The 26210-nt window shown below is 34.0% G+C and overlaps 1 protein-coding gene across 1 annotated transcript in view; it reads left to right on the forward strand.

The window, feature by feature from the left end:
• The window catches only part of LOC118189344 (inactive tyrosine-protein kinase transmembrane receptor ROR1-like), a 547474-nt gene that overhangs the window by 291038 nt on the left and 230226 nt on the right, over positions 1-26210 (forward strand). Inside the window, exon 4 of the mRNA XM_085825243.1 lies at positions 12554-12853. Coding sequence (XP_085681369.1) covers positions 12554-12853 — 300 coding nt within the window. The remainder of the gene's footprint in view (positions 1-12553; positions 12854-26210) is intronic.

The following is a 26210-nucleotide window of genomic DNA, read 5'->3' on the forward strand; positions in this document are numbered from 1 at the left end:
AGTTTGTTAATTAATAACATATATATTAAAAATGAAATAATAATATTTTACGTTTTTCTGAATGGTATCAGACTCGAACGAAAAGTGAAGCAACTCATTAAACTGAAAGAACATAAAATAGTGTTTCGAGACTAATAGTGCTTTTGGACTAGAAACTTCTAAAAATATAACATTCAGTTCAGTTATAATTAACTCGATTTTTATTAACTTTCAACTTTACTTTATAGTTTTATTTCTGACTTAAAAAAACAACAACATTTATTTATCACAGAAATATATATCAGATGCAAATTCAGTGAATAATAAGGAGGAAATGAATGCTGCTATAAATACTCATTAACAAACTCTTTATAAACTTAGTAAGAAATATAAATTTTTTAGTAAGTACTGTTATTGATTGACATAAGCATATGTTGTAGGAAATAAGCTAAAATCAAGCTTGAAACAATCATTACAAATTACCATTGACTATGGAAATGCAAACAATACCCATTGTTATTAATTAACTAAATAATCGAGATAATCTTGTAAAGTTGCGCGCTTCCAACCTGCACGCAACAAAGTGGTGACTGCTGAGAACTGGAAATAGACCAAAGTCTTGAGACGGGTTTAAATCCCTTTTTATTCAACTTTAGAAATTACAAATGCGTGCTCTTGACGCTCACAAACTACGCCGACCCGGCGGTAAAATAAAAATAAGAAACTGAAAAGAGATAATAACAACAGACTAACTACGAGGCTCTCTAAACGTAACTAACCTCACCGCGTTCTAAAATACCGCTGATAATTCAGGAAACTCTGAATATTATGTTGAAGGATTAACAATTTGCCGAGGCAAGCACACAGGCCGAAACGCGTGGTTCTTCAATTTCTAACTAGCCACCTCTACACTCGTGAAGCAAGAAAGCACCCTTTCGAACTCGTTTCCTTTCTATTTAACTCAGAATACTTCCGCTGATAATTTGAATCCTTGCGCGCTCTACTAAAATTTACATACTCTGGCATTGGCAATACCAGGGGAAAGTAAGGCTTGACAGGAAAGATAATTTAAACTTAAAATAAATGTTAGTTAAAATAAATATAAACCCTACATTTGCCGCTGCCAGAATTTGGAAAAATTGGAAGCAGGTCCCACAAACGACCTGTTGAATAGTTTCTACAATTCTGAACTAAATTTTAAAAGCCTCGTTTACATAAAAAAAATCTGTTATCTCACAAAAGGTATAATAAATTTCTGTGTATACTTATTTAATTCTCTCTTCTTACAGCAACTTTTCATGGATTTCAGCAATCAATCTGTTCTCTTCCTTCCAGCATCTGGAAGGAATAAGTATCAGTATCTTTCTAAATACATTATAATTTACACTTTCTTGACACTCAATAAGTTTTTGTTTTTGAACGATTTCTTTTCCTTAGTTACTACTTAATTCACATTCATTCAAGTATTCAAACATGAATTTAACTTTACCCTGGCTCTCCACCATGTGTGGTGTCAAACGGGAATATTCGTGTTTTAGTATTGCAACACTTTCCCTAACCACAATGATTTGTTAGAATTCAACGACCAAATAGACACACCTTACTCGACATTCTACAACTCGATGAACTACTTTAACATTCTTAAAATTCAAGTGTAGGTGGAGAACCCTACAAAACACATTCATTCTAACTTCCCCCTCATTCATCTTTAGACATGCAGGCTTTCGCTCTAAAGCATGATTTTATCTACAGTTTAATACTTAAATTTGAATTCATTGCTTTTGAGCATTTACTTTTAGCATCTAAAATTTTATGCTTCTAGACTAATTTCTACTTTTACATAACTTTCAAGTATTTACGTATATTTACAAAATTCTAATACATATGATTTTTACAATTTACCATAAAATGAATAAGAGAAAAATAAATTTTTACTTTACTCATTCTTCGCCAAGCTGGCGGCACTGAAACTAAAGTTCTTATTAATACAAGAATACGAAGTTATTTTTATCTTCGGCCAAATTTTGGCTTTAACATAACAGAATTAGTCTTTCGAAAAACAGAAACTGCTTGTTCTTAGATTTTACACTTAAAGAAAATAATACTTTTGCCTTAGCTAAATAAAGTAAAACAAAACTAAGTCTCAAACGAGACACATTGACTTCCGTCAAAACATAGAACTTCGTATTTACGCATAACATTTCTTAACAAAAGAAAAAAAAAATTACAGAAGATTTTAACTTATCTTTGAGTTTTCGGTGATTGGAACTCCGACATTCTTTTCTGGCAGAACTGCTCCCACGTTATAGGTTTCATGGACGTCAGTCTTCTCCTTAATGCCCTCTGAGTGTCGTCTACGTTAATTTTTCTTTTTCGCCCTCTGCATGCTGGCTTCTTGGAGTGGTAGTCGTCGGGTTGCTGTCTTTTCCGTTTTCCACTGAACGGCTGATCTTGGCGTCCTCCGGTCTGGAGTCATGCTTGAATTTCTTCTGTTGGTGGTGGTCTTTTCGTTCCTCCTGCTGTCTTTTTATTTTCGGTAACGGCGGCCTTTTTTGCACCTGACTCTCTGGCACTGGGAGCGTTCTCCTCGATGTATAATTTCTACTGCGATACGTTGTAAGTGGTGTTTTCCTCTTTACCAAGGTTTCTTTACGCGGCGGCTTTGCTTTCTTGTTTTTCTTAAATGCTGGAGTCTGAAAGTTTTCGTTTCTTCTTTTCGGTACCGTCGCATGGGTTGTAGAAGGGCTATGTTTCTCTTCAGTTCTCTGCTTCTTGGGTGGTGGAACGGGTGACGTTAATTCTGGACCTTCTACTTCTTTTACGCTTGAGTCCTGCAAGAAACTTTAAAGGATTTCAAAATCATTTTGATTATAATATTGTTTCACCTGGTCGGGATTTCCCCTCTCTCGTTCTTAAGGTACAATACGACTCCTTTGATTTCCTGAATTACATAGGGGCCTTCAAATTTTACAGCTAACTTTGCAGTCAAATTGTCTGCGGCACTTGATAAAGAAAATTTCCGCTTCAACACTTTATCCCCAACTTTAAAATCTGCTTCACGGCGTTTTCTATCATAATATACTTTTTGCCTATTTCTTGCGGTATCCGAGCTTTTAACCGCCTGGTCAATAAGTTTTTGCACATCTTTCTGTTTAAATTCTTGCTGTCTTTGTTGCACAAAGAATAATTTATCTAATGGCGTAATTAACTTTCATCCTAAAAATAATTTTGCTGGGGTTTTTCCCGTAGTATCGTGATTTGCCGTTCTTAAAGCATAAGCTAACTCATTTATATAGCCATCCCAGCGCTTGTGATGTGTGCTAACATAACTTCTAATTAATTTTACAATGTTTTTATTAACTCTTTCTGCTATGTTTGCCTGTGGTCTATACGGAACCATTTTAATATGGCGTATGCCAAGTCCAGTGCATATGTTTTCAAATATTTGACTAATGAATTGTTTTCCGTTATCGCTAATGACTTTTATCGGTGCACCGTATTTTAAAATGTATCTGTGTAAGAATGCATCTGCGACTGTTTTGGCTGACGCGCGTTTAAGTGGAACAATTTCTATCCATTTTGAAAAATGATCTACTATTACTAAAAGAAAACGATTTTTATTTAACTCACTCTGGGGGAAAGGACCAAGAAGATCTATGCGTAAAATTTCATTCGGAAATGTAGCGCAAATGCTATTTAAGTACCCGGCCGGGCTGTAATTAATATCATTTATTAACTGACATTGATTGCAGGACCTGACATACGCAGTTACTATTTTGTATAATTACGGGAAATATACCGCCTCGCGTACCCTTTTTAAAGTCTTTCTGACCCCTAAATGACCCGCTGTTTTCGCGTCGTGTAATTCCTTCAAAATGCTTAATCGAAGCGAGGCTGGGATGACTGATTTGTACTCGAGATTTTCGTTTGTTGTTTTCGTATAAAATAATAAATTATCTATTATTTCATAGTTTTATGCTTTATTTCTTATCGCATCGATATCTGTGTGCTCAAAGCTTTCGGCGTCTTTCAAATATGCATAGATACTTCCAAATTCAGGATCAGCTTTCAGTTCAGCGATAATTGTATCTCTAGAATCTAAAATTTTTGAAGTCAACACAGCGCATTTAAGTTCATTACCTTCGTCGTCCAGTTGTATACGAGAAAGTGCGTCAGCTACATTGTTTTTGTTACCCGGTTTATATTTTATTATTAGATTATATTCTTGGAGTTTTAAAGCCCATCTTATTAACCTGGGCGTTAGGGATTTCCCCGAGTAAAGTCTACCAACAGCCGCATGATCCGAAAAGACTGTTACTGGCGCTTTGCCGAAATAAACTCGAAATTTGTGTACAACCATTAATACGGCTAATGTTTCTCTCTCTGTAGCTGTATAATTCCTTTGTGTATGATTCAACGTTTTACTAAAAAATGCCAAAGGATGGCTATTTTGCATAAGAACAGCACCCACCGCATAGTCCGACGCATCTGCTGCAATTTCCAGGTTTTCGTCCCCCTCGGGGAATTTCAAAACAGGGGCATTGATAAGCGCTTCTTTTAACCGGTATTTGCTTCCGCTGTCCACGTGAATTTACTTTTCTTTCTTTTAATTACTAACAAGGGTTCAACAATATTAGCAAAATCTTTTATGTATGACCAATAGTAAGAACATAACCCAAGGAAAGAAGAAAGTTTCTTGGCGATGTTGGGAGGTGGGAAATACTTAATTGCTTTTATTTTTGAATCTTGAGTTTCTATACCCTTTTGCGAAATTTTATAACCCAGATATTTAAGTTCTTTAGTTGCGAACTTGCATTTTGAGGCGTTAATTGTAAGATCGGCCTCTTTTAATAATTTAAAAACTTCTAGATCTTTAATATGTTGTTCCAACGTACTACTCGTTATAATTATATCATCTAGATAGATTAAAGTCGATTTTCCTAGGACAGGCTTTAGAACAATGTCTATAGCTCTCTGGAATGTTGATGGGGCCCCACACAACCCAAAGGGCATGCGTAAAAATGCATAAGTGCCCGATTTTGTTATAAACGTGGTTTTATGTATGACTTCGGGTCTCATAGCTATTTGATAGTAGCCAGACGTTAAGTCCAAAGTAGTCATGTATCTAGTAGATTTAATCTTTCTAATAATTTCCTCTATAACCGGCAAAGGGTAAATTGGGAATTTAGTAATACTATTCAATTTTCTGTAATCGATAGCAAACCTCCAAGCCCTTTTATCCGAAGGAGGAAACTCGTTCTTTTTCCTACATAGTACGACTGGACTCGTGTACTCACTATTTATGGGCGTTATTATTTTGTTCTTTAACATTTCCTGAATATGTTCTTATATGATTAGGTCTTTCTGTTTATCATAGCGATAAGGTTTAGTCCTACAGGGTATGTCGGCAGTTAACTGTATCTCATGCGACAGCTACCAGGCCGTTCTGAAAAGAAGTTTGGAAAAGTACTCACCACTAGCTGGATGGCTTGACTTTCATGGTCATTCAAATGGCTAAGGTCAACTTGCGGTTGTTCCACTGGTTCCACCACCCTGCGGTCCATCTCCAGCACAATAGAACTGTCCTGAAAATTCAATTTGGCCCTCGCGGCCCTTAAAAACTCCATACCTAAAATAAGTGGATTTTGCAAATTTTTTACTACAAAAATTAATACTTTGAGGCTTTCATCTTTTACCTGTATGTTTAATGATCATTTTCCGATGCATTGACAGGTTTTTCCTTGCGCCGCTATAATTTCTGTGTTTTTATTTTTAAATAATCGTAACCTATTAAAATTCTTCTTGGAAAATGTATCACTCATAAAATTACCTTCTGCTCCTGTACCGATGAGGGCTTCTACTGGTACATAGCCAACCAGGACTTGTATAATTGGTAGATGGGAGTTTTTTACGATGACCGTATTTAAGTATCTTTTTGAGGGATTTTTCAAAACTTCCTGGGTCTGGACCCTATCGCTTTCACAGGCCCCTCTACTCGTTTAAAGCTTTCCTTTCAACTTCTGCCTTCTGGGTACGCGGACGTTTGTTTTCAAATTTCCTTTTTGGGCCTTGACCTTTGAGGTTCGATGGGTTAGCTTGATAGCTCTTTCCCCCATAACAGCGGTTTGCATTTCTGGTCTGCTCATTTGAAGATTGCCTTCGGATACTTTGAGAATATGATGCCCCTCTAGCTTTTTCCGCTATTCTGTGATTTTGGAACTTGACCGCCAATTCGAAGAGCTCCTGCAATGTGCTTGGGTTTCTAATTTCGAAGTAGTCTTGAACAGCAGGTAACAATCTTGGTAAGATTATTTCAATAATCACCGCGTCGGGTTTCTTCCCATACAGCATATCCGTCAGCTTAATTTTTCGCAGAATAAAGTCCGTCAACTCTTCTATATCCCGTTGATAGAAACTATATAGTTCGGCTTCTAGCCTTGCTCGATCTTTCACTATGGGGAAGGCCTTTAATAACGATTTTTTGAAATTTTCAAATGTATATGTCTGGCCTCCTAATTCCCCTAATAAAAATTTGCCTATATTCTTCCACCACAGCGCGGCCTGTCCTCTTAGTGCAGATGTGGCGATGGCAACGTTTTGTCTTTCAGGCACAGGGTAGAGCTGAAAGTGATCGTCGAGGTTTTCTAGAAATATCGCTACCGAATTTTTCCGTCGAAATTGACGTTTCGCTTGATTGACGCTCTCAACGTCTGGACCAGGTATCCAAATCCTTCCAATTGGCTTGCCATTTCTTGTTGTTGTCCTGCGGCTTCCATCCGATTTTCGGCCATTTCAGTTCGACAAGTGTTTGGGCGCCAATGTAAAGTTGCGCGCTTCCAACCTGCACGCAACAAAGTGGTGACTGCTGAAAACTGGAAATTAGACAGAGTCTTGAGAAGGGTTTAAGTCCCTTTTTATTCAACTTTAGAAATTACAAATGCGTGCTCTTGACGCTCACAAACTACGCCGACCCGGCGGTAAAATAAAAATAAGAAACTGAAAAGAGATAATAACAAGTGACTAACTACGAGGCTCTCTAAACGTAACTAACCTCACCGCGTTCTAAAATACCGCTGATAATTCAGGAAACTCTGAATATTACGTTGAAAGATTAACAATTTACCGAGGCAAGCACACAGGCCGAAACGCGTGGTTCTTCAATTTCTAACTAGCCACCTCCACACTCGTGAAGCAAGAAAGCACCCTTTCGAACTCGTTTCCTTTCTATTTTACTCAGAATACTTCCGCTGATAATTTGAATCCTTGCGCGTTCTACTAAAATTTACATACTCTGGCATTGGCAATACCAGGGGAAAGTAAGGCTTGACAGGAAAGATAGTTTAAACTTAAAATAAATGTTAGTTAAAATAAATATAAACCCTACAATCTTCTCTAATTAATTCATTTGTACTGAAATCTCTTTACACAATTTTTGTCTATTAAAGATTTATTTGTCATAACAATTATAAAGAAATACAAAAAAGTTTATTCTTAATCATTTATGAAAAATAACATTTAGTGAAGAATATAATATTGATAAAATAGCGATCAGCCATCCAATAAATACATACCAACTCGTTGTCAAATCGCTAGTATCGATGAATGGATCTTTTGATTTGGAAGTATAGTGTAGTCTCGATTACCTACTTGCCGATTTATTTTCGGTGTGCGAATTACCCTTTCGCACAACCACTTATCGTTATACTCGGGAGCGCGTGAAAAACAAAAACGCGCAAGTCTGGACCTGGAGAAAGATACTTTCTAAGATAGAAATTGGGATTTATTTAATTGTCAAAAATTCGAGGCAATAATTGAAACTGTATACAAAAAAAAAAAAAAAAAAAAAAAAAACTGGAAATGTAAAATTCTTAGAAAATGGTGATCGGGAAAACATCTAGCAATGGCTCGATGGCGATTCGACTGAGCCGTGTTTTCAATGCATGAGTCATGCCGTACCGTTTCAAATGTCAAAACTGCGGAAGAGGCAGAGTGATACTGAAAATAAAAGCTAATATGATACTAACATTTACATTAGTGACGAGACAGCAATGACTTTTTTTTTTAACTCTATTGAACTTCGTCGACTAAAGAAGATTCAAATACAATAATAAAATAACACTTGAAAAAAAAAAAAAAAAAAAAAAAAAAACGCAGTGAAATTCGACACGTATGTAAACGTTCTCAAATACAAAGTAAATTTACTGATTTTTTTTAAGACATAAACACCAACAAAATGCATGAAAACTAATAATTTGGATTACTCGTATTTCTCAGTTATCCGTGAGCTGCGTCCTCTGTGCAGCCCGGATAATGGAAAATACCTTACACTACTCGAAACTACTCGAAAAAACTACTCGAAACACTACTCGAAAAAAGAAAAAAAAAAGAACAGTTCTATATCTCCCATTCTACCGGGCCGTTTCACGAAATTCAAATTGCGTTCTTCATGTCTCGAAAGCGCGACTTAGGATATATATTATATTTATATATAACACTATTCCAACATAGGTATTATGACACAAATAGGACTTTTTCTGAAATAACATACCATTTTTTTTACATATTTCGATTCTACGACTCAAATTATGCCTAGATACTAAATTTTGTAAAATTTGGTGCGAAATTTACGGAGAAATTCAACAATTTATGTTGGCGCTTTTTTTCAGTTTGCGCCAAGAATAGTTCACTTGGCAAACTTCTTAATATATGACAATCTATTTTCCTTTCGTGCGTGAGGGGGGGAAAAAGTCACGATCGTTCCTTTTTTCAGATAATGGTCTTTATATTATATTTTTAATTATAATTGTTATCATTTTAAGTATTTTTCTTTTTGGATTTCAGTTTAATTGTTTTAAATTTTGAATAAAAAAGTCTAATTTTTTGCAGGTATGCTTAGAAATACACCTACTTTAAGATGATGGTAAAAATTTTACAGGTTATAAATCAAAAATTTTTTCGAAAAATTATTTAAAAATACAAATTTAAGAAATAAAACACAAAAAATCAGTAAATGTTATTTGGAATGAACCTAAATTTCGAGGCCCACCAGCGGCCGAGCGGTAAAGTCGCTGAACACTGGTAGTTCGGTCCGAGGTTCGAATCCCGCGAACGGGCTGGCTGCATGGGTGTTTTCGTGGTTTTCCCCATGTGTAACGTGTATACGAGCCAGTTTCCCTTAGAAAGTCCTCCACGAAGGCATCCCTCCCCTTAGGAAGATAGCCCTGGTGAGCTTTGCCATGATTAAATACACCACCACACCACACCACCTAAATTTCGAAATGTGAAAGGAAGAATCAAAAAGTTTAATAAAAAAAAGAGATATTAATAAATATTTGCCAAATTCAATTAACAATGAGAGCTAAAATTTTGAGAGCTAATATTTTAAAAACTACTCGTACGATTTTTACAAAACTTGGCATTCTGACATAATTTGAGTCGTGGAATCGAAATATTGAAAAAAAAAATGGTATGTTATTTCAGAAAAAGTCCGATTTTTGTGTCACAATACCTATGTTAGAATAGTGCTATATATAAATGTAATATATATCCAAAGTCGCGCTTTCGAGACATGAAGAACGCAATTTGAATTTTGTCAATCGGCCCAGTAGAACGGGAGATATAGAACTGTCCTTTTTTTTTTTGAACAGTGTACCTTAGCGATTAGACTAGAAGTGCGCTCCAGATCCTTCAGCATCTCTCCTGATAGCGTATAAAGGTAGCTATAAAGTCTTCCTACCATTTGCAACAAATGCTTGCTGGATGATGTAGTGCGAGAGAAGCCATTGCATCACTCGCACAGTTTGAAAGTTATGATTTTCATCCCTTAATGATCTGGACAGAATGCGTGGACTTGACGAATTGAAGGACGTATAAATGAGCCCTGGCTCTTTAAAATGTGTAAGGTGGGAAGATAGCTTGATAAAATATCATGTCAGGTCTTCGGAACCATTTTAATCTCAGATGTTCCTGACCACTTTAAGGTTTTGCGCCTGTACATTATTGGAAGCAAACAGAGTAGTTGAGAGTACCTTCCTCTCCACATTGGGATTGATCTCATGTGTTATTCCCGAATCGCTTGTAATAGCTGAGAAAGAGCCCACGACCCGTTAAGAACTGCCTAGGCGATGGGCTGTTGCTGTACAGCTTCATTTCGACTTTTGTTAAAGAAAGTAGTAAAGTAAAACATTCTAAATTATGAGCTAATGTATGCCAAGTAGCAAAACTTCTGATGACCGGATAAACCCAGTCATAATGCTCGGAGGGAGCTGAAAGACACGTCTGCCCATGGTTTGAGATGATCCTACTATTGCCTTTGACTCATAAGGGCACGTTTGTAATATGCTTGAAATAAGACAGTAGGAGTATTGTTTGATTTTAGGGAACAATGCTTCCAAAATCAAATGCTTCGAATTGGGCAGCATGGGGAGAAAAACAGGAAATCTAATTCCTTTATTCTCACAATAATTTTTTCCACATTTTAAATTACCATGTTATGATAAGCGATTCCACCCCTCGAACTGCAGCTTTACTTTCATCCCAGAAAATAGACTAATGTGTCAAAAATGCGCATAAATGTATATCATCCCATATGGCTTACTTTTAAGATATGAACCACATACTCTTATTCAAAATTTTGAAAGCATTTTCTTTGTGAATATCTAACTTACATCATAATTAGTTATTCTTGTCTAAATAATCTAACGTTGTATAAAATATTTATATGTGTGTGAACCGTCTACACTTTTGATTTTCTTGTAATATTCTAACATAACTTGTACAAAGTATAGAATTTATCCCCCTCGTCAGCAACTATCCTTCTACAGTTAACGCCAGGGCTAAGGCCTGCTCCTGCAGCGTTCTATTCTGGGTCATTGAAAAAGAATGCCGCGATTTCAATTTTATCATATAATGAAATCTTACACAAATAATTCTTGTTTTGAAACAAGAAATATTTGTAGAAGAAAAGAGAAAAAAATGAAGAATATATAGAAACAAGAATATAAGTTTTACCTCACTAGATGGCTATCTGTTCGAGTAACCTAAAATTAGAAGTTCCGCAACTCATGCATTGGATTGGTGGATGCATTGGACTCCTCATTAGACATGTTGGCCCGATCCCATCTCTACGGAGTTAGGATCTTGCACCTCTAGATTTATTCTGGGAAAATTTTAGGTACATTGTTTACAATGAAAACATTATCAATACCAGCTACTCAAATCATCAAATAAAAAGCTGTCAAATAAAATCCACAACTCCAGAGATGCTTCAGAAGAAATGGAGTGATATTATTTCGACGTCTGTCGAGCTCATAAATATATGCATATAAGACTTTAGATATTTCTGAATATGATATAAACTGTTAAGTGCATATATATTTACTTTTTAGATAGTGAAATTTTGTAATGTAATCGCGGCATTCTTTTTCGATGATTGTTTATGTTATAATCACACAGTAGATTACCTGCCGAGTTTTTGCTGCATGTTAATTCAACTAATTTCCTATCCTACAAACTTGAACCTCTACGAATATGCAAATGTATTGAGTGAATTTTCTGATTGTCAAACATATCATTGCTAAAAATTTCAGTCATTCATTAAAGGATCATTTATTCATAAGTGTCTCAATCATAGTTTAATTTGCAATTTCAACCCCTTGAAACAAGTCTATTTGTTTCACCAAGGAGAAAGAAGGGCAAAATTTGCGTTCTTATACGAGACTTGAAACTCTGAATAGAATATTTAATTTCAGAATAAGAAATGCTGGTAACCCGCATGCTATAATATCTTAAGTATTGCCCATTCAAATGATACAATCTCTGAATTAATTTTTTAGTTACAAATTGTCGGTTCTGCGAATTTCATGCATTTGTATTTTTTATTCATTTCTTTTTTTATTATTTTTAATTTATATTTATAACTAAAATGTGATTCTTATTGAGGTCTCAAAACATGAGGAAATTATTCTTTATAACAGTTAAGTATAAAATCAAACGCATTAATGCTTATCCGTTATGAAGAACAAAATGAAAAACGTAATATTAATAAAAAAGTAAACCTTTGCATAAGTTTAAAATCAAAAGCAGGGAAATTTTTTTGACGGCTTTTATAAGGAAACAAACCTACCATCCTTAAATAATTCAAATTCTTAATTAATAGCATTGTAGCAACCATAACACAATTTTTTATGTAAAAATTGCAATACTAGGCACGATATTAAAAGAAATACGATATATTTGTGATCTGTATTCTTCAGGATAACTACATAAACGTTACTGAATGAAAATCATAACTCGAGTTTTCACAAAACCCCCATGCTAAACATATAGAAGCAATTTTTTAAAACAATATCTTTGTAATTAATTTATTGGGCGTAGTAGTAATGACGTCATATTTATGTGCAAGCAAATATTTCTTGAAATTAAATGCCAGCTTGAATTTGTGACTAAAAATTTCACATCGGAACGCGATAGCTTTGTATCAGTTTTCATGTTATGCTGAAATTAAACTTTACATTTTTTAAGTTAAGTTTCATGTATTATATTTAATGATTAACTGAAGTTTATAATATTACAGGTTATTTATTTATCGAGAAGAGCCTAACGAATATAACCAAAGATTCCGGAGAGACAGTTCGCATGCGATGCGAAGTGAAAGGACGCCCGTTACCTAAAATTAAGTGGTATAAGAATGAAGCCCCTCTGGAACCAGAGAGAGGCAAAGTAGACGTTCGTAAATACAATGCTGGATATGGGAAGATTGGATCCAGGCTAAAAATTGTCCATGCAGATATCCATGACACAGGGTATTACAAATGCGAAGCCTCAAACGATAAACACAGTGTAGAGACTACAGGAATTCTTATGGTTAAAGCAGGTAAGGTATCTACTGATGTATCTATTTCCTTTTCTCTTTTTAAGCTTATTGAAATTTAATCAAAGTTTTCCGTTGTATTATATTTGTTTGTCTTATGTGGAAAATGAAACATGTGACATCAAATGAACAAAATTTTAAACTTTCATCAAGACGAGTTGGGTTCTTATACTTTACTTTTATGAGTAAAGCGATAGTAATAAAAAAAAGCATCCTGATTGGTATAATGATTAGCAACGCTAGCTGTCGTATTTTTGGGCTCTGTTGTAATCAAATGGAGTTTTGGCAAATTCTTTAAGTATTCTGAATGAATATAAATCGTGTTTTTTGTTCACCTCTACTACAGAATAAACTACTGTTAGGAAATATTAGATGATGTATATAAATTGATCGAGAGGGGCCGTGGTCATTGCTAGGGCTAATGAAACTACTGTGTAGATCTGATTAGATAGTTCTTGTATTACGAATTTTATGTTTAAATTCTAACTGTTATAGGCCTACCGCTGTAGATTTTCTTGAAAAAATAAATGTTTGATTTATGAAGGAGCCTTATTAATTCTCTGACCTGACATTTGACAAAGTCATAAAGCACAAATGACCCCAATAACTCAAAATGCACCGCTTTTGCGGACGATGTAGCTTTTGTTGTGAGTGGTAGCTCCGGAGATGAGTTACAAAGAAATGTAAACAGCACGTTAGAAATTATTAACTCTCTTTGCAAACAACAAAAACTAATATTTCTCAAGAAAAATCACGTGCCTTAATTATCCACAACCCTCACAAAAGATAACAAGACTTCCAAGATTCGAAATAGAAGGAATTAAAATAAAAATTCATTCATAAAAAAACTTAACTTTATAGACCATCTGGACTACATTAAAAGCAAGACCTCCAAAATAGCAACAACTCTAAAGCGAATGAACGGAATAGGATGGGGAATGAGCAGACCAATCCAAAACCTCATCTACCATACAGTAATCGAGAAGATTGCCCTATACGGTGCAGCCATATGTACAGAAGCAATGACAAAAATAAAGCAAAAAAAGCTTCATACAATCCAGTGACCCTTCCTTCTTAACAACACAGGAATCTACAGAACAACATCAAATGCGGCACTCTTCCAAATCGCTAACAGCACACCACTTTTTATACGCTCTGAACAAGAATTCCATAACACAGCAGTACTACAACTACGAAAGAAGAGCCATTACAAATCATTAGATCTTTTAGCAGAGAATTACGAGACACCGGCACACCCATATGAGCACCACCCAGAAAAGAAAAAAAAATATCGCATTAAGCATGCAAAAGAAGTAATCGGAAAAGAAATTCCCCCAACTCTTTCCGGCCTAGAAGAACTTAAAAGCAGCGCAATCAAAATCTACGTAGGTCCCAATTCGACAACAGAACAGAAGTTCTACCTAGATCAACAAAATAGTATATTCCAAGGGGAATCAGTAGCTCTCCTTCAAGCAATAAAAAATAGCATCACAAACTCCCTAAAAGCAGCACATATCTTTACAGAGAATCTTTCAGTGATGCATGCCATCGCAAACCCGCATCATCGAACAAAATTAATCCAGGAGATTACAGAAAGAACATCAGCATCACAAAATCAACACTTTTTCGTCATTTGGCTGAAGGCACACACAGGACAAAAGGCAACGAGGAGGCTGACATCCTAGCCAAAGAAGCAGCTAGGGGTCAAAATGCGCAAAATTTATCAGTACCGTGACCTGGCTCGCACCTTAAAAAATCATAAACAACAAATCTGAAACTGAATGGCAGAATTGGTGGGGCAACGCCGAAAAAGGAAGAAGGACTTATCATTTGTTCCCAAAAGTAGGCAGGGCACTCAGTTTAATAACAAGACAAATAAAGTGGTTCTTATCAGGGCATGGCCCTTTTCTCACGTACTTTTATGCAAGGAAATTAGCAACTTCAGATCAGTGCGCATGTGGAGAAAGAGGCAGTCCCGAACTTTATCTAGTCAAATACCTCCTCACAGCTGAATATCATCTAAAAGTCTCGAATACAGAGAGTGAAGTGACTCCTTTATTAGATACGCTACCAAGAACAACCATCTCCGAAAAAAATCATAATTATAATGAACTTTCTGTCCACAAGAGACACTGAGCAATTTAACACAGCCTAGAATAATATAAAGAAGCTATTACTTAAAACATTGTATGTAAGCAGACCTGGAGCTGTCTTCTATAGCATGTAAGTGCGAAAGGCGCACCAACTGTAAAAACATCAATGTATATTTAAGGGAAAAAGAAAGGCACTCCCCGCGAACTAGTAAAATGCAAAGCATTGCAAGCAATGCCTGCAGCAGGGTCTCCTGTAAGTCCTGTAGAGTATAATTATCTGGATATCTAGTATGGCTGGACAATACCCACATTGCCAATGGTTAAACAATGGGTGTCCACCACACTTCTCCATATCCATATCCATATTAATTCGCTGGTGTTAAAGTGTCTCAGGAAGTAACTTTTTCTAATTAAGTATATGATCGGGTTAATGCAGATTATTTATCCTAAGTCATTAATTACTTTAACTGCGGAATTAGAGACACTGATGTTAAATTAAAATCCATTTTATTACAAAATTTTCGAATCCTAGAGAATACATGGATAGTGTAAGTGCGGCATGAGGGCATTTAAGTTACTGGCGAGGCAAGCGTCCTCTGAAGAGGTCTTGTGATAAGACATGAGGAGTGATAAACCTTTCTGTATGCTGTTATCTATCAAAACTGGGACGAAACCATCCCTTTTTTGCGGGTGTAAAATTGATCTTCCCCTTTGTTGCACGTGGGATCGGTGATGAAACTGTTGAATGACTGATGGTTTCGGACTTTTCCAACAAATGATTAACTAACAAAGTATCCAGTATTGGTAAAAAACAATGCAAAGTTATAGTTACATATATTGAAATGACTGGACAAAATTATTATTCTTGTGAGAAAACAACTAAAGTTTCAGTAAATAAAGGAAAAGAATTCTGGAAAATTCTTCCGTTAATTCTTTTATCTTCATTTTCAAATTTATTTACATGATATAAAAAAGTAAGTGATATATAACTGAGAGCATATAATCTGCTTATTATTTAGAATGTAATAAAATAACATTTCAGATGGAAATTCTATATGCAAGACTATGTCTGCCTTTTACAAACTGCTTTATTTTCACATGAAAAGAAATTTCTATACTTTTTCAGAAATGATAAGTGTTGTTTCGCTGGCCTTAAAAACCTAACAAAAAAGTTTTACTAACGCATATCAGTTAAAACCATTAACATTATAACGTATCTGTTAAGCCTGAGTTAAGAAACGATTTTAAATATAAAAACAATTACAGTCTGATTTTTTGCTGGAAAATTAAAAATTGGATTTATTTTCTCTAAAACCAATATAAAGTATATAATTCTTTTTATATTATGTTAAAAATTAAAAATTAAAAATGTCCACACATGCAAACAAATGTAAAATTCAAAACATAATCGGATGTTTTGCAATTAATTTGCACTAAATGTATACACACATTAGTGCAATATGTAAAGTGGAAATGGTGTATTCAAAACTTTATAACCGAATATTTGATCAACTCTAAAGATGGGAATTACCAAAGTTTCGGAAAAAAATTGTTATCAAACACTTATTTTTACTGATTAAATCTAAAGTTTCCATACAGGGTCCTACATTACAGCATGCAGCATAGAGTGAAATTTTTGTATGCCTCGTACAGTATGGAAAATGTTACCATCAAGAAAAATTTATGCCATATTGTTTAAACTTTTTCTTTCTTTCTTAAAAAATAGTTTCAGGGAAACTTTTGCCGCCTTTAGAAACGCCGCCGTGTGTGAAATTACACGAAATTATTTAGTTTTATTAAGCTGTTTGCTCTGAAGACTTTTAGCAAAAATGCTTTGCTCGGCATTCAGTTTTAGAGGAAACAATGTCTGCACTAACACTTCTGGTGGCTTAAAATTTGCTTAATGATGAGACTAAATTGCGCGTAAGCAGTAGTTACTTTTCCCTTCACAGAAAAATATTTCTTCCCTTATCTTTTCCTCTAAAATAACGAACCGGTTTCTGGCAAAACTGCGGTGAAAATTTTATTTGCATAACATTCGCTAGAGTGCACATTTTACGTTAAAGAAAAGAATAAAAAAAGTGCTTCTTGTAAAGAAGCAAAAAGCGCGAGTTTTAGGCCGAGCAGACATCATTCTTTCCCTACGTAGCTTGAGGCTCGTACGGCTTATTAGATACGTTTGCATCTGCTTTGGGCCGCGTATATTATGCAAACACTGGATGGGGTACAGCTTGATACGATGGTTCAAAATTCCAGCAGTCGTCCTATAATGGGGCACCTAAGACAGTTGATCGTGAGTTTAAATAGCCGAATATGCTCCATCTATGCCCATAAATTTCGTTCTATGCATATATATTGTTACTGCTATGTCTTACCCCCTGGAAAAAAGAGACTGTTTCGAAAAAGCGAGCCCAATTTTCTCTCCTCCTCGTTCTAATTCCACATCGATGCATTTTATTATATCCCCTTTTGTACTGAAGCTCTGCCAAATACGATGATGTAAACTCTTGTTTGCATTGTTTATTATTACTATTATTATTTTATTCTGTTGTAGAAAACTGCTTTCTTTTAAGCTTTTTATTTTAGAAAAGTCATATTATTCGGGCTAGAGTAGTTATTTGTTTGTTTATACCTTCGCATGACAGAAAACGAAAAGATAATGGTGGTCCTGTTTTCTCTTTTGTGTTTGAATGAAAAGCAGTTTTGTTTGTCATTAGAATATGACATTTATTTCAAAACAACTCTTCCTATTTTCATAAAAGATGGATGTAAATTGTCGTAGATTTTTAACATTTTCTCCAATAACGTTTCCTAGACGCCATTAATTTAACATTGGAAATGTTTCCTTGGGATATTTAATTTTTTTAATTATTAAATCTTATTATATTACGCTACCATTTATTTATCATTTGTACGACTTGGTGAGTATTTCCACTACATGGAACATATAATTCTTAGTCTGCATTCCACGTTGCTTTGCAAATTGCAGCTTCCAAAGTACTGCCACGCAGCAGAGCACGTTAATTATTCTTTCAGATTTAATCAACCAGTGGCTGCTTGAAAATGTTAACTATTAAAAACCAGCGCATTCTAATCTAAATCTTCATTTAAAGCTACAGTTTTTAAATAATTTAATCAATTCGTTTAATTCAATACACATCTAATTCATATAATGTATTAAGCTAATAACTTTTACGGACATTTACAGCGTTACTGTAAATAACATAAGCTTTTAATACCATAGATTACATGCCAAACTCCCTTATTTAAAAAAAATAATTCTTTAAAAGTTTTTCTAATTCTTTTGTTATAAGATTATAACAGTTGCCTTCTAAGTAACAAATGATGGACTATTCGTATTAATATTATCCTATTTTTTTAAATTTTCAATATCTGATGTTTCTTTCAAACATAATTGTTTTCATTTCACTCAGAAACATACAAGCAAAGAAACAAAACCTTGTTCAAGCGAAAGTTTTAAACCTAAAGAAGAGGAGAATAGTTCAAGCAGTTACCATTTCATACGACATAAAATTTTCACTTACATTCCATATTTTAAAAATATTTTATTTATCAACATAAATAAAAATCAGCAGTTTGAAATTAATATGCACTTTTCAATAATTCTTCGCAGAAAACTTACTATACAATTACTTATACTATTACATTATTAATTACTATACAATTACTTATACTATTACATGATTAATAACAAATTCTCAAGCGTCTTGTTATTATATACCTCTGCTGAGTAATGTGCCATGCTTTTCACCAAAGAAACAAGGTGTGAAAAAAACATTGTAATTTTCTCTAAGATGATCATCCACTGTTCTAAGTGATTATTCTTATTAACACAGGCGATCGTGTGAGAAAGTTGGGGCTCAGAAACAGTGTTTAAAAGTGTTCTTCGAAATATTGGTTCTTCTCAGGAGTGGTCACTTTAGGAAAGTTGTCGCCACGATAGGGTTGACAGTAATTTGAATACGAAAACTAATGAGTACAATAAAGAATAATATGCTGTAATATATTTGAGAAAATTAGATAAGGAGTGAGTATTTAACTGATTTAATAAATAAGTAATTTTTTAATCGGTTGGATGTTATACAAAAATAATAATAATAAATTAGTTAAAAATACACCTATTTTATGAACAGAAATCCAGCATTTCAGACTGCTCAGTTTTAATATAGTTAATCCTTTTGAAACAGTAGTAATATTACACTTTGAAATGACGGGTGTAATGATACATATTTATACAAATGAGAACAAATAATACAGATTTACCTTTTGTAATTATGTCTTTTGGAAAATGTAGGGATATGTAGGCATGCGCTTGAGATTATAGAATTATGATGCTACAGCTAATCAGCGCATTGCCATTAAGCGGCTTCATAGCTAACTTACGCATGCTTGGTAGTTGTTCAGGGTGTGAGAGTTTAGCTTTCCAACCAAAATTCTTTTTCCAAATTTTAAATTCGCAACAACTGACGCAACAGTCATGAAAAAATGTGAACTTCTTTCAAAGCGCCACCAGTAGTTTACAGAATATGAAAGGTGGCAATGGTAAGGAGAGGAAAGCTAGCTAGTCCTTCCTCACGTATACGCAAAGAATTCTGATTGGCCTTCGAAAGGCGCGTATTCGCATAAGAGATAAATTATGTTAGTTAAGTGGAAATGCTAAATTAAGTTAATGCTAAGTTAAATGGAATTAGGAAATGCTAAGTTAAATGGAAATTTATTTGAAAGTTTCATAATATTAGGAGATCAGATAAGTTCCTCTAGTCCACTGACGACATACCAGTGCGTCCACTGTATAAACTCGTTCGAATTTACCCACTTGTACGATCTTCTGTATTTAAAAATTATAATCTCATTGTAATGTTAAAATTGCTACAGTAGTGTACTTTAGACTGAAATCATTTCTATTTCGCTTCCATTTTTAAGACATATATTTAAGCTATATATTAGATAATTTGCTACCGCAAATACAAACTTCTCAGATAGGATCAAAGAAATGCAAGGTCAAATGTGCGTTCGTGATGTGAAAGTATGCTGAGAGCATGAGAAATGAAAGAGTATCACATACATGAAAAATAATACATTACTCATCAAAATGTGATACTTGCGATATGAAGAGAAGTGACACAAAGTGTTCGAAATCGCCAAGTTTCGATTATCAGCTGCAACAATAAGCTATTTCGAATCTCTTGGCTATTGATAAGAGGTCACAAAACTAAATAACATCCCTCCCCAACGGCCACGCATATGCATTTAGTCACTCATCGGGAGATTGCATAACTACAATGATCATTTTACCATCTCTTCTCAAAGATGTTGATTAAGGTGCAAGTAAACCGATATTGCACTTGCGAGTGAGGGGATGACAATCTTTAGCCAATCTTTACGCGGAAATGAAAGTCGTGCCTTAAGTAATAAGCCTAAAGGTCAAACCTTCTATCAAGAGTGGCGTTTAAGTAAACTTAAGGAAACTTTGATAAAATGGCAGTCTGGAATACAGCTTTCAGCACACTTCCTTATTCCAAGAAGTTAAGCCGTATAGTGACCATACATGGCATTTGTATTATATACTGTAGTAATAATGAACAATTTTAAAAGGTTTTTCTCCTTCCTTACCGCATGCATAACGTGCTGTAATTGAAAGCATGTCGGATTATCATTGCGAAGTCCGGAGTTTGAATCCTGGTGAGGGCATTGCTGATTTCTTCGATCTCCTGGCTTTCGAAAATTATGAAAGATTTAACAGTGGCGTCCGAACTAAAATGTGACGGAGAATAATTCCTCACTACCAAGATTTGGTGACTGAGTTCTCGCCTCCCCAGTCACCCTTTAAGAGAGAGAGAGAGAGAGAATATAAGGATTTTTTCTTCAATACTATGTGTATTCATGGTGTAATGGGAAGCATGTCCGGCTAGCATCGGGAGGTCCAAAGATCGAATCCCGGCGAGGGCATCTCTAATTTTTCTTGATTCTTACTCCGACAAGCATCTAAAAGACTCTGCTGAATATCTGACAGAGAAATTAGCATTTAGTAATTCTTAAAGGTATATGCTTTATAATCTCTAAAAAAGAGCTAAAATACACATATATTGTAACTAAAATGAGCAAAATTTAGAATATTAGCGAAAAGGTTGGCGGAATGACAGCTAAAAGTCAAAGCAGTTGTTCGTCTTCCCATTCTCAAAATTTCACCTTTCTCCCTCCCCATCGGTGAACAAAATATTCTATACGCTGACTTCTGCTAATATGAGTTATTTTATTGTTTTAGGGCAGAGGATATTGAAATTAGAAAAATATTCTTAAGGAAATTCAACTTTTATCTCCAATAACATTTAGAGTTTTAAAACTAATCACTTTCAATGGAATATTTTTAACAACATGTTTCGCAATTACCATGCGAATCATACATTTTACTAAAAAGTTTTTTTTTGTGTGTTTAAAATATTCTTAATTTCTAAACTAATCAAAGAAAACTTTGAAACTGTGATAAAATTACTCATACATAGCGGTGTTTGTAGAAAACATTTTATTTCCCAAATAAGATTTTGACTTTTAGTTCAGATCAGGCTTTATAAAAATTTTAATGCATCAAAATGGCTACACTGTAACAGAAAAAAGGTAACTAAAAAACTAAGAGATTGTTTCCTTCATTTAAATTATTCTTCCTATCTGTTAATTTTATTTAATTTGATTGTTTTTTCATGGTAGTATGTTCTAACTTCCTTCTTCTTGTTGTTTCATGCAAGGATAATGTGTAGGAATAATAGGACATTTTAGAGACAATAAAAGGTTTAATTTATTTTTACGTGTGTCTTTCTCTCAGTTTTTTACTTTTCTTCTCTTTTACGCTGTCCATTCCTATCACTTTAATCCTGCTTGTAACTGTGACTGAGATTTAGACAATTAACTGCTTATCTCTAAAAGAAAAATAGTCAGAAATCAAAAGAATGGCAGTAACTTATTTTTAACGAGAGGCGAAAAAATAAGCCAAATAAAACCAAGAATTACTCAAAAGAAAAAGAATGTTAATGTTGTCTTTTTAAAATAAGGTTATTTAAGATAAGTTTACAAAATAATTAATAAAAACGTATCACAATAAAGACGGCAATTATGTTTTTAAGAGCAGACTGTCTGTTTTACTTTAATTTTCGATAACAAAGAACAAGTAAAAATGTTTTTCTTTCCTGCAATTAAGAATACCCTTGAGAAATTCGGATGAAAAAAAAATTCTGTTATTGAACTGAAAATTTATTTCTCACTATGCTGTTTTTGCATTTCGTTTTCGATTTGAGGATTGCCTTAAATCACATATTTATGGAAAAACTTAAGGATTCCTTTTTTATTTTAAACTTTTACTTTAAAATAAAAAAGACACAACACATTTTACCATAAATAAGTTTTTTATTTTAAACATAAATAAGTTTTTTTTATTTTAAACTTATTTATGGTAAAATGGTTGTATAAATAAGTTGCGAAAAAGTTTTGATGGACGTCAAAATAATTTCGTAATTTATTTTGTCACATAAAGCATTTATCCATTGATGTGAGTTCTGAAGTTTTTTAAACCAAAATATAGTTAAGAGAATAATATTTCATCATTGTAATGAGACAACAGTATTTACATTTGTACTTTGTCTAATTTTGTATCTGATAAATTTTCTTTACAGTAAACAAATATTTATTATTTTAGTTTGGAACGCAAATGTCGCAGCACTAAAGTTAAATATTCAAATTAAATATAAATATTATTCCAAATTTATAATAAAAATGAAATAGCTGCTTCATATCTGCAGCTATATCATGTATTTAATAGAAAAAAATGATACGAATAGTTTTGATAAATACAAAAATTATATCTTACTACCTAGTAAATTTACCTACGTTAGACAGCTAGTGCTTCATAAAAATTTCTTCATGAAAGTAGCCCTCCATTCGAGAAGGCGCCGACCAGCGCCTGCAAGGTAAAGTCGCTAAATATAGTTATTATAGTTGCTTAAAACTAATGTTCCTTCCCATTTTTCGAAGCACATAAGTTAGACTATATGCATATTTCAAAAAGGGCTTTCTAATTAGGAGGAGGGGTGCCCTCGTGGAGGAAGTTTTGAGGAAAACTTGCTTGTATTCATGTTACGTATGCGTAAGAGCACACAAATCAGCCATGTAGCCAGATTGTTCGTCTGGGCTCGAACCCAAATCAGGTCGAACTGCTACTATGCAGCGATCTTTAACCACTCAGCGACTGGTGGAGGTTGATGAGCACAGGAAAAACGTGTTTAAGCAAACAAATAAAAATGAGGAAATTCTTGAGGTTAAACTAAAATATTTCCAGAAAGGCTGTTAAAATTATAGTTTGAAAACAAATCAATAAAAAATAGCTTATAACATAGATAAGTATTTACTATTTGTACTTCAGTTTTGTTTCTGCTTTTATATCAATTTTCCAGTACTTTTTAATGTTTAAATTGAAGAACTGCTTAAAATAAATGCATTAGGTTGGAGAAGGTTTATAATTATCAATTATTAAGAGGACTCCAATGCGCATATATGTAATCTGGAAGACATCAAATGAACCAAGATTTGGAAATATCTCAGAATTATCTTAGAAATCTCAAATAATGCAAAAATAATGAGCAAATGCAAGAAATAACTAAATAAAGGCATTGTTACTCTCTTTTTTTGAGCAAGGTAGATTGCTAAAATCTTACATTGGTTTTCTCCTAATGATTCTTTTCTTGCCCAGTTACTTACTGCTATTACTTTTTATTAGGAATATATTCACGAATCTCTCCTCACTAATGATTCTTAATCTTCTGATAAATCTTTTAATACTTCTGCTTTTTTATTCAAATTATTTTCGTCAGCTTGGGAATTTAAGTTTACTTCCACCCTTCTTTATTCATCAAAGTCTCTCATCAGTTGTTATTCCATTGTTCAAAATCATTAATTTTCTAATTTTTACCAAGCAAATAACGAAAAACGCTTTCTAAAGGAAATCCCCCCTTTATGATGGGTTCTAATCGTTTATATGCGTTGGCCACTACTAAGACCGAAAGTGATGGTCACTTTATTATGGAAGCACCTAATAGGTGGGCAGTTGCTGCCTCCTATGAAGGGACGGACGAACTACATACACGGCCCATGTTCGAATCGTTCTTTGAAATTCGAACTTTGGCCTTTTGGTACGGCAGTCAGTCATTATAACCCACTTCCTTCGTCTGGGCAGTTCTAAAGGAAAGCGGTTCGTATTTATATTACACATGGGGTGCGTATTTATATTAAACAGTCAGCCCATCCGAAGAAATTTAAACCCCAGTCGAATTACAAATGTTATGCTATTTACGCTGAAAAGTAACATTTATTTTAAATAGAAGCAAAACGCTTATTTCAATAAATATATTTCTAAGCGAAATTTCTTCTCACTTCAATTTCTAAACGTCAACGTATCACTTATAATCAAATGAAGTGATCTCACTATATTCTCTGAAAATATTGTGAAATAATTTTTATCAATGATACATAAACATAACATCTTCATAGAAACATTTTGTAGATAACTGTATTTTTTATGGCACAAGAGAAACCAACTGTACCCTCACCAGGAATTGAACCATAGATATTCCAGTGCTATGTATGACATTTATACTAAGAAAATTTATACGGAAAATTTAATAATTCTTTATATTAATCCCCATTTGGAAAGCGTCTGAGAAGAGGCATGATACTCAGCTGACCAGTTCGAGGCAGCAATGACACTGTCCATGAAATTTTTACGTTAGTCCACTGTATGAACTATTTCATTTCTTGGAACGAAGAATGCAAAAAATCAACTTCGCTCCAGACGAGATTTGAACTATGAATCTTCCATTGCTAAATAAATGTACTGATCACGTACAGCGAAAGAACACGCGTGGGGAATGCAAATATTCGTTACATTTTCCCCACTTAAAGAGCCACCAAATAGAGGATTAAGACCCAACAGACCAGGAGAAAGATTCCTCCTCATTTTTGTTCAAGCGGCCACTATAAAGATTATTAGGTTTTTCAAAGCAGGCAGCATGACAAAATCATGTATGTCTTAAGAAAAATTCGAATCATGGATCTTCTAATGCAAGATAAATTACTTCACACTAATGGATCATCCCCTAGGGTGAGGTAAAGTACCATCGCTCTTCCTAGAATAGTGCGAGACAACAGCTCAAAGGATAACTCATTATTTTAAGTTATGTAAATATGCAACTGCATTGCAATATACAAATTTGATTCCTATTCATGTTTGCTTTTAGCTGTCGGAAATAGTTCCCATCTGTTATCTGAAAAATTTGTTACTCATAATGGCTGACTCGCAAGAGATAGGATAATGGCAAACTCCTCGAGCGATCTGGTTAGGGAAATTTGAAGAATTAATATGATAAAGGAAAAATAAAAAATAAAAGGATAAATTAATTAAAAGTTTAAGTAGGTTAATTCAACTCAAAACGGAACCTCGCTTCTTAATAATACTCGAGGTATTTTATATCTCCAAGATTTGGGAATATTGAATATGAGCGAGAAATTTCAGAAAGAAGGAACGTCTTCTAGGAATAATGGAATTTCTTTGTGTAGTCTTCTATAATTAATTTATCAATTTAAAATATATCCAGTATCACTTAGCCAATAATTCTCTGTTTTTTGAAATCAAAAATTTTAAAAACACATAAGCATATGCCGTTCATCCGTAGAATGTAAAGTAAGGAAATAATTTTGGCATTCTCTTGTTCTTAGTTTTTCCATTCCTACTTCATTACTGAAAAAGGGGAACAAATTTAATTTAGGATAATCCAGTAAAACTCTATTGTTTTCATTTCCTAATAACAGCAACTGCAAGCAAAAGAAAATTAGGAAAAAAAAAAACTTTTCTCTTTTGAAGTGGTTCCGGTCACAACAAATAACAAAATTAGCCGTAGTCGCAGCTAGATGCAAACTTAATTAGTTTTTCCTTCGACGCAAATTACCAACCGGGGCGTTTTCATTGGCTGCCTGTGGTTGCCTGGAATGAGAAAGGAGACGCTTTTGATTCTTCTGTTGTAACAAATTTGTATTTGCTATGCTTGTGTCCCTCGGATACTGCATTAAAAAATATGACTTTGCGTTAATTTACTGGAAATAAATGTTAAAACGTTTTATCAGAAAGTGTTCCATTTTTTCCCTTTTGGTTATTACAAGATGAAAGGATCTGTAATATGCTATATACAATTTATATATTTTTGTAA

The sequence above is a fragment of the Stegodyphus dumicola genome, chromosome 10 (assembly GCF_044657685.1).
Source record: "Stegodyphus dumicola isolate Sdum_Otavi_A_Nest chromosome 10, ASM4465768v1".
Classification (NCBI taxonomy): Eukaryota; Metazoa; Arthropoda; class Arachnida; order Araneae; family Eresidae; genus Stegodyphus; species Stegodyphus dumicola.